At 34.8% G+C, this 10,285-nt stretch overlaps 2 protein-coding genes across 2 annotated transcripts; one reads left to right on the top strand and one right to left on the bottom strand.

Annotated features, from left to right (window-relative positions):
* Window positions 1-403: 403 nt before the first annotated feature.
* LOC113506559 lies at window positions 404-1,030 on the bottom strand. The gene has a single exon (XM_026889399.1). It carries the CDS (start codon window positions 1,028-1,030, stop codon window positions 404-406), a length of 627 nt encoding a protein of 208 aa, XP_026745200.1.
* A 7,095-nt stretch (window positions 1,031-8,125) lies between these two features.
* Window positions 8,126-9,512, top strand: LOC113506560. Its single transcript, XM_026889401.1, has 2 exons — window positions 8,126-8,147; window positions 8,597-9,512. Coding segments are annotated over exons 1-2 (552 nt in total). The 5' UTR covers window positions 8,126-8,145; the 3' UTR covers window positions 9,147-9,512.
* The last annotated feature ends 773 nt before the right edge of the window (window positions 9,513-10,285 follow it).

Here is a 10,285-nt window from a genome sequence, read left to right as displayed (position 1 = left end):
CAGTCTTCATCTGAGTTACAATTAATACAAATAAAAGATATAATGTCTCCTGTAACACATCCTACATGTGCCCACATCTTACAAATGATACACTCTATCCACTCTTCTTTATTTGTATCTGTGTAAGCTTCACCACATACCAGACAATACCATTCTTCTGCTTCAGATTCTGAATCTGAACATAAAATCTTTTTTTTAACTCTGCCCACTCCGGTTTTATTATTTGTTGATTTACCTTTGGCTTTTCCCTCCCCCTTTCCTTTCCCTTTTCCTTGAATTTTGTCATCTTTTTTCTGTTTTTTCTTCATATTCCTTTTGTAAAGCTTCCTTTACAGGAGTGTCCGTCAATTCTTTTGCGTCTGCTATTTGTATTAATTTTCTTGGTGGCGCCTTTGGTAAAGGTCTAATCTTCGATGGCGAGAAAGTTTTTTGTAGACCGGAGCAGACAGTAGACAAAATCTAATAGTTCTGGATTTTCAAGATTCAAAGATATATTATCTGTGACATTTACGTCATCTGGCTCTTGTGTAGGATCTGGACGATCAGTAACATAAGATGGCGCAAAGTCGGAGTCTTGGAAAATATCAGCATTCAAAGGCCATAAACCAGAAGCTTTAAATCCACTCATAATATTAGTAGGGTTCAGGGCAAGTGGTAATGACTCTTTCACAATACTTGGGATGTCATATATTGTCATCGTTTTCCCCGGATTGTTGTGCATCCATGCTGTCTGTGCCCTATTTGTGTAATTTTTAAAAGGACCGTACACTCCTACGTCTAAAGGTTGCAAATTGTGGGAGCAGTGCGGGGGAAACGATAACATGATGACATTATTTTCTTTGGCTTTTTCAACTACTCCAATATTCACGTGTGAGCTATGGTTATCTAGTAGCAACAGAACTGGCTCTTCCTTGGTGGGTTTTGCGTGTTTGATAAAATGATCCATAAAAATTAAAAATTCTTTTTCGGTCATCCATCCGGAGGAATTACCAGCACCAATGCAATCTGGAGGTCCACCACGAATAAACATTTCAGAATATTTAAGCCTGGGAAAAACGAACATTGGTGGGATAAAATTACCCGCAGCGTTAGAGGCACAAGCAAGTGTTACAAGAGTTCACCTCTCAGCTGATGTGATAGCTCCAATTTGCTTTTGACCACGAGCAGCTACTATTTTCTTAGGTTTTTGAACCGTTGTGACCCCTGTTTTATCAATGTTCCATATTCGAGAAGCATTAAACTGATATTTTTGGAGAAGTCGTTGATATATTTCAAAGAATGAATTAACGTTAGTCTTATTGAAAGACGTCGCTCGACTTAAAGACGTCGCTTCTGGTGTCCTTAGAGATAAATGTGAATTTCTGCGCATAAAATTTTGGAACCAGTCAGTACCAGCCATGTTATTTTGATGCCAAGAAGGAGGAATGTTTTTAGCACTAAGCTGCACACCGCATTGGTGAGCTAGTTTCCTTACTTCTATAGGAAGTAGTCCAAAATATATATCGGCGCACTTGAGTAGGTACGAAGCTATCTTATCTTCCTCTTCTGCAGTAAATACTTGTCTAGGCTTAACATAACCAACTCTTAATCTTTCATTATTCTTCTTTTTTTTATGTATCTATAAAGAGAGACGTGACATAATCCGAAAGTCTGACTAGCTTTCCGAATATTGCATTTGTTTTCTAAAACTTCAGCTGCCGCTAACTCGTACACTTCTTGGCTTTGTGTTGCCCGCTCTGACTTTCTTTTATACACTCTCATTCTAAAACAAAAGAAAAAAGTAGGTATCTACATCATAACTTGGGGCATGTTGTAACACGTTACAACAAGCCCCGGGATTTTGTTACAACTAACCCTATGGTATGACTTTCAACATTTATCAAGATAACTATTTAAACAATTTAGCAATCATAAAAACTAAAAAATGTTACACATTATCAAAGATAGATAAATTTAAATGGAAATAAGATATAGAAAATTTAAAATTAGTCGATATTAAATACGCAAACCGAAATTTTACGACAGTACAATTTTATATTACCTGGCAGAAATGAAGCACGTGCACACTTCCGCTCACTGCGCCGGCCGGCGGGACATTGGCTATGGCAACATGATGCGGCGCGGTTTATAGGTTAAATCGAGTCAAAGAAATACGTTAATAGCGTTTAAGATCCTAGTGAAAAGGGCCTGTTACTACTTGCCCCTGTTACAACAAGCCCCTCGCTCCCGCGTTTCTCGATAGTTTCCTACAAAGTGGAAAACTTTTACTCAGCTTACTTTTTAAATACGCGTGAGTAAACCGTTACATCATTTAATAAAAATCACTATCGAGAAACACAGTGTACTTGTGCATAATTCTAAAACTTACCTTAAGAGAGCTGTCCAATGCAACAAAGATTTTCACTTTACTTTTTATTTAGCATGATAACAATTATAATTACTCAGTAATTCATTTAGGAAACATACATTAGCAATGCATAGTGATGGTGGGATCTTTAGAAGGTGAAGATACACATGCAACAGATTCTAGTGTTTTCTTTCTCCGAACTCAACGCGATATTAAACACAAATTCCAACAAGAGTCACTGTCTTAACACCGAGTCCATATCTCACAAACACACAATTAATTTCCCCAAAACAACGTAATCGAAGTAGATAGAATTGCATTTAACTAGTTTATTTATCACAAATAAACACAGAAACAAGATAAAATGGTGCGCAAACGCCGGCAGACATTTTGTTTTCTTGTTCAGACACAAGTGTTGCCACACACAATCCCAGTATTTCTTTGTTTTTCATTATTTTATAATCAATTAAATATGTCATATTCTTTAATAAAATATGTATGGTTGGCATCAGAATAATAGCGTAGCTAGTTTTCTTCGGGAATCGTATGCGGAGATAAATAACAAAAATTGTACACTGACACTAAAGTTTATTGCGTAGGTATATGCGATAGCGACACAATAGATTTGTACAGTTAGAGTCCACAACACAAGAAGGATGAAGAACTTCACAAGATAAGTAGAAGGAGTAGAGCGGTAAGAAATAGACACAGTGAAATGATGTTAAGCCAAAGCGAAAGCGCAGCAGCGTACAGATCGGCACAGTGATCGCGTAGAAGGCCATAAGTTGACTAGCCAGCGGTCGGTTAACAATGATGCGCGCGCGCGGTAGTGGAATGCGAGTCCCCACCTCGCGCGTTGAAACAATGGGGCGACCGAGCCGCCGACCGGTTCAATCACTAATAATAAAATACGGTGTGCTTGTCCGATGTACATATAGATAATTTTACCTATACAAAACTAACAATAATATAATATTAAAATATTTATTTTTTTGCCGTTGTTTTTAACTAACGATATTTACACCACAATAGCAACAATTATTTTCAAGGGCAGTTTACTTTCAAAATCATTTAATAAGCTTAATGATATGGAGAATACGAAATTGTTTTTCCGGTGGCAACATAACATAAACGCATACATTCATCTCTTTTACTCCGTTGTTGTTGTCTCTCTTCCTCCGTATCGCCCGCCTACATAATGTTCTTAGAACAAAGTTGTCAGACCCTGCGCAAAAGTGAAGTGCCGCATAGTACTGCTCCGTTCTCGTGTCGCTATCCCTTCCACCTGACATCATCGCGCAGATGTACTAGGTTGAGAGAGGTTTTCCTCTAAGAATAGATAATAATCTACTACACAAATTCTTTTAGTTGTAACTTCGAAATGTAATGACACTAACAACGGCTTTCCGACAGTTGCTATGGCTACAATTTTTGTTTATTACTCGCTAAAACCGCCCGCCCGCTACATATCTAACCATTACGCCCTTTGGACCTTACTACGTAAAACGTAGTATGGTCGGTAGGCTTCAATAATGCCAGCGCCAAGCATAGTGGCGCTGGCATTATTGAACGTGTTGACTGCTCGGACTGGGCCTCCCCACTAGTGCCTGTTAATAAAGCATACGGTACGTTGCGGATTTGTGCGGATTACAAGTCGACTTTAAACCCTACATTATTGGTTGATCGATACCCACTCCTAAAAATAGATGACGTATTAGACGGTCTAAATGGGGCTCAATTCTTAAGTAAAATTGATTTATCTACTGCTTATAACCAGATCGAATTAAATGATTCTAAAAGGTTCACGGTAATTAACACAAATCGAGGCTTATTTCGGTATTTTAGGTAAGTGTACGGTTTAACTTCAAGCATGGGTATATTCCAACGAATTATGACAAATCTACCGCAAGGAATTACTAACGTGCAAGGTTCTTGGATGCATTGCAGACGCTCGAGGCGGTTTTCAAGCGGTTAGTAAATTAAAAAAGAATAAATGTGTTTTCCTGGTCGACAAAGTCAAGTAATTGGGGTACATTGTATCAAAAGAGGGGATTAAAGCGGACCGGTCTTAAGTCGATGCTATTTTAAAAATGAAATCTCCGGAAAATATAACGGAATTGTGATCTTTTATTTATTTATTTATACTTTATTGCACATAAATACACACACTTGGACAATATGTTCTTGGTAAGTTCATGTACAAAGGCGAGCTTAACCCAGAGTTGGGTTCTCTTACAGCAAACCTTAGAGCGATAGAGGGATTTGATATAGAAGGAAATTTATTTATTTATTTGTCTATTATAACACCATTACAGTGTTAGAGGGTGCATTAATCGTACACGTAAAGAAACAACAGCTATGTTTATTATTTGATTTATTTTAAACATCGATTCGGAAAGGTGGGAAAAATATAAATGTAGAGAGTATAAATGCAACAAATATACATTATAAGCTGACCCGCTTATAATGTATATTTGTTGCATACATAACATCTTAGCAATTGCAGGTAGGCAAATGCAGATACATAATTAACTAAACAACTTAATCAGTACAAATCAATACAAACAATAACTTACCAAATAATCTTGCCACTATGTGCACAGTCCGGTTATCACTGAACAAATGACGCTCGGTCGGTGCGCTCTTGACTTTATATAGTGTGACGCAACCACAATGGCGCCGACCGAGCGTTGTCGTTTCACAACTTAGTTTTACTTTTATATTTATTTATTTGTAAATAAATAAGAATTAGATCACATTACATTATTTTATTACAATAGATTATGAAAGATAATTTGAAATAAATGAGAACAAGAAAATGAACTATTATTGTATACCATAAATAAAGCATGGCGTGAACTGAGGCGTCATCGTTTTAAAACGTTATCTTATATACTCTATACTAATATATAAAGCTGAAGAGTTTGTTTGTTTGATTGATTGAACGCGCCAATCTCAGGAACTACTGGTCCAAATTGAAAAATTATTTTTGTGTTGAATAGACCATTCATTGAGGAAGGCTTTAAATGGGCTATAAATCATCACCGTGCGACTAATATGAGCGAAGATACAATAGAAAGTGGGAAAAAACAGGGCAGGTATAAATCATAGCTTATATCTTCTAACCACCGGGACGAAGTCGCGAGCAACAGCTAGTTTTAAATATAATATCATGTAAACGCTAACAAATTCGGCCTTCCCAGCTTTAAGTGTGCCCTTACACTTTTTAAATCAATTTGATATTATGGAGCTTTAATTTCATAACTGTCATATGAGTTACAGGCCTCATTGTCCTGTTTAACAAAATATCAGGCCTCATTGTCCTGGCTAACGAAGTTGCAGGCCTCATTGTCCTGACTAACGAAGTTGCAGATCTCAATGAAGTGATAAAACTTTAATTAGAGTATTAATTAAATATTTAGCTAAGCATACAAATAAATCGGATTCTTCCTCACTCAGAATATTGTCATTAGGTCTTGAAAAGTTTCAATTGCGAGAACAGTGGAGTATTTTTTGTTATTCTTTCTAGTAATCGGTGTGTCTTCTATCTGATACCTAGCATGGTCATAAACTTTAGTAATTTTATAAGGGCCCTGGAATTTCGGGATTAATGGCTTACTATTGCCCGTAGCTAGGACATGTCGTTCTACTCGAACTAAATCACCTTCTTTAAAGTGAATAGGTTTGCATCTAGATTTATCGTATCTTTCTTTTCGTTGCTTTTGCGATTTCTCTACAAATGAGCTAATATCCTTTCTAATGCAGTCCAAGTCCGTTTCGTTATTAGTCGTAACGCCATGACCTATGCCTGATATTAACTTATTATCACTTATGCCCTTAGGCCTAACACCAGTAGGTAAGTATTGGGGGTCCCGGATCAAATACTCTATTCGAATAGGTGAATGCATTCAAGATTCTCTATTTGCACGACTAGGTACATTGAGATCCGAGCCCTCTATATTATACATATACTATATTCAAAACGATCCTCGTATTTAATAATCTCTATTTGAAATGATCTTTCTATCTATAATCTCTATTCGAAATGATCTCTCTATTCAATAGTATTTATTCATAATAGTAGGTGCTTCTATTCATTATTCTACGTTCGCTTGCATTAATTACGCTTCCATTCAGAAACCTATGCTTAAAAATCACTATTCGAAATGATACCGCCAGTCAAACACTGCGATAGATTGTTTACAAATCTTAAGCCATAAATGAAGGTTGCATTATTTTATATTGGCTGCCTAATGTCAGCCAGTCAGGTATAAATGCATACCTACGTGTGTACATGTTTCTTTATTATATTATGTCGTTGTGATATTATTAGATACTTTAGTACACAGTATGTACTTCTATATGGAATAATGTATTGTAACTACAGTGTGGAATAAATAATGTTAAGATTAATAATGTTCTTACATTAACATATATTATGGTTAAATTGGTTTAGGTAAACTGGCTAGGTATACCCACTTATGTATTGTGACTTCACAGCAATGACTTTTAATGCAATGAGTAAAGTGAATGAGTATCTATATGATAAGAAATGAAACAAAATAATATAGAGATACAAAATTTTATTTACATTTTTTTATACATTATACTTATAATAGAATATCACGAGCACTTTTTTATACATCATCATTAAATATATTTTCGACAACATATTGGGCACACACACTAGCCTCACAGTTACATGATGCACTCTCTTGGAACTCCTCCACGTCATAAATTTGTAAGCGTATTATTTTAGACCTTCTACCATTAGAAGGTTTCTTAATAAATTAATATATGGTGATGATATTATATATCATCACCTCGTCTTTTATTACCGCTGCTACGAGGAGTATTTTCGAATTGGAATAGTTGAAACGGTGTGTTTCTTTCCGAATACTCGCTTACTAATCTTTGACGCATGGTTCTCTCAGGATCAGTTGGAGGCGGAGACAGTGCTATCTTAGCGTTATTTTCATACTATTTATACCTGCGGTTACACTTGTATAAAATTCACTTTATTTAGTACTTGCTTCTGCCAACGTTTTCACCCGCTTTCCGAGAGAACTACTTCCCGCACTCGGATAAAAAGTGGCCTCGGTTCAGTGTTTTAGACGTAAAAGTGTGCCTAACAAACAGACAGACAGATATACAGAGTTACTTCCACATCTATACCTATTATCTTTTTTTTTCTCACTAAGGTTCATACTAAGTTATTTATATTTTTAATTCGTTTTTAGTAAAAGTATTTAAAGAATTTCAGGTCGTCTTACGTCCACGTGTCGAGTTGTTCGTTATTTTAATACTATTTCTACCTGCGGTTACGCTTGTATAATATTTAATTTATATATTATTCCTTGTTCTTTTCAAATTAACCGACTGCAAAAACAAAGTTCTGAATTTTTTTAATGTCTCAAGACTTCATCTGCAAATCAAGTTTTTAAGTAGCGTTTGTCCTTTCCCAATATCTATATCCGTCAAATTTCAACAAAATGGGTTCAGTGTTTTATCGTGATTAGAAACTCAGCCTCAACTATCTCCGCTACCAAATTTCCTCTTGAAATCTTCAGTACTCCTGCATTTCTTCAGAATGTTGTTATTATTGTTAGTAGATATTACAAGTGTACGAAGTCCTCATGATGAGCTTATTTTTTCGTATGTTAGCAATTTACAAATTAGGATATTGATGACCTGATTTTACACCTATATAAACGCATCTCTAACAAACTAGAACAACATTTCTTTCTGGAAGTGTAGTGCTCCTGAATTTCTTCATAAATTACATATCAAGACTCGAAATGTAAGATCTTCTCATTATTTCACTCTATCTTTTATATTCATACTTTTTTTCTGAAATTGTTTAATGTTTAATTTTTAAATTTGTCTATTAATTCATTTTATCTATTCATTAAATTATTCTATTCATTCACTTCATCTATTTATAGATTTCATCTATTCATTCATTTCATCTATTTATACATTTCATCTATTCATTCATTTCATCTATACATTAATTTCATCTACTGATTCATTTTATCCATCGCTTTTTTTTTTCTTTCATCAATTCGTTCTTCTCATTATTTCATCTAATTCGCTTCATTTATTTTAGATTTTTGTTTTATAAAATAACACAATGTAATTACAAGCAAGTCTGTTCATATTTGAATATACTTATTTTCATACCTTATCACCCGGTTAGTGTTTTAAAATGTCCTATATGTTAACTATATCATTGTCTTATCTATTCAGGTCGAAGCAAGTAGCAAGCCATCTCTTCTCATCTGAAGACGAAGCCGAACTGCAGGAGCAGCAGCATCAGAAAAGCAATAAGGCGTCAGGTTCATCTAAATCATCGGCACCTGTGAAGAGACTGGTGGAGGGACAATCATCGAAAACGGAAGATAAAAAGAAGAGGAAGAAATCTTATATCCACCCCATCTCTCTTTGCATGAAGCCTACATCGTATGAAGTATTTGGCACCGACAGCGATGATGATCGGGAAGAAGAAGCTGTCGGAAGCACTCAGGGTAAAAAAAATCCGCCACTGTTTTCATATTTCACCCGTCGAGTAGCAAATGGCTTGTCTAGGCAAACTGATGAAAAAAAGACAGGGAGACATTATGTTGAATTAAAAAATTATGATTGTGCAGAAATCGAACGCATAGCGCTTATAAATCGCTGGAGGCATTCGATTATAATTATTACTCTAAAAAATCGAACTGATGACGGGACGCCTGCATGGCAGCATTTCAAAGAATTTATAAATAAAACCCGTCAGGAATTTAAACAGAGCCTATAGAATTTGTCAGTGCTTATTATTAATCTAATTAGACGTTGTGATTATGAATAATTATGATAAATAATCTGTATCTACATTAAATTTCTACTAAAATATTAATTTTGTAACCTTTTCATAATTATTTTATACTCCCTTATGTATAGGTATGTAGACATGATATGCACTACATTTCTTATAATTAAAATATTAATGTAACCTTAACATAATTATTTTTTAGCCACTTAAATATATGTAGACATGTAAGCATATTGTATTTTTGTTTTATTTGCACTACACCCTCGTCTTATCATCGGAGACAATACAATAATAATCCAGAATTATTAGAATGTGATAAATGTCTAATTAAATTACCGCTAAAAAAAATCAGATATCATGTGAGAACGAATGTTCGTAAATGTAAAAGTTTATTACAAACCAAATTTGATAATATTTACATTATTGCAAGTGCATTTAAGAACAGAATTATAATATATCGTTTAAATCCTGCACAAGGTGTTGAATACGCTACTCCTAAAGCATTCTTGTGTCAGAATAAAAACGATATCCTGAAACTCATAGATATGTCATTAATAAAAAATACTTATATCAAGATAAATTTCGAATTGTTTGCTTACTTTGCGCTACTGAAAACAAGTGAGCAACAAATGAAATCATTTAATACGAAATATGAAATTGTTTGTAATAACACGAATATTAATGATATGTATACAAATGTAATTGAACTTTTAAAATGTTAAATTTCAGAATTCGAACATAAAGAATCTGGATGGTCCTATATTTCATTGAGTTATCTTGAAATCAGCATTAATAAATAATGTCTGTTGAGAGGAGGGACATATTTAGAATTACCGACAAAAATTTAAAATACGAAAAGTTGTATTAACATACAAATAAATAATAAATAAAATAAATAAATAATAAATGCGGACAACATCACATACATTGTTCTGAACCCAAAGTAAGTTGCTAAAACACTTGTGTTATGGAATTCAGATATAACGAAGGTACCACAAACACCCAGACCCGAGACAATGTAGAAATGTGAATTTTTACATTGATCCGACCGGGGATCGAACCCGGGACCTCAGAGCTAGCGACACCTTGAAACCGGTGCGTACGCCACTCGACCACGGAGGTCG

This window comes from Trichoplusia ni, assembly GCF_003590095.1.
Source record: "Trichoplusia ni isolate ovarian cell line Hi5 chromosome 19 unlocalized genomic scaffold, tn1 tig00002136_group18, whole genome shotgun sequence".
Classification (NCBI taxonomy): domain Eukaryota; kingdom Metazoa; phylum Arthropoda; class Insecta; order Lepidoptera; family Noctuidae; genus Trichoplusia; species Trichoplusia ni.
The sequence above is the reverse complement of the archived record's forward strand: the minus strand, read 5'-3'. Positions and strand labels throughout refer to the sequence as shown.

Excerpts from the sequence above, each read along its gene's own strand:
- LOC113506559 (XM_026889399.1), bottom strand. The coding sequence starts at position 1,030 with ATGTTTATTCGTGGTGGACCTCCAGATTGCATTGGTGCTGGTAATTCC.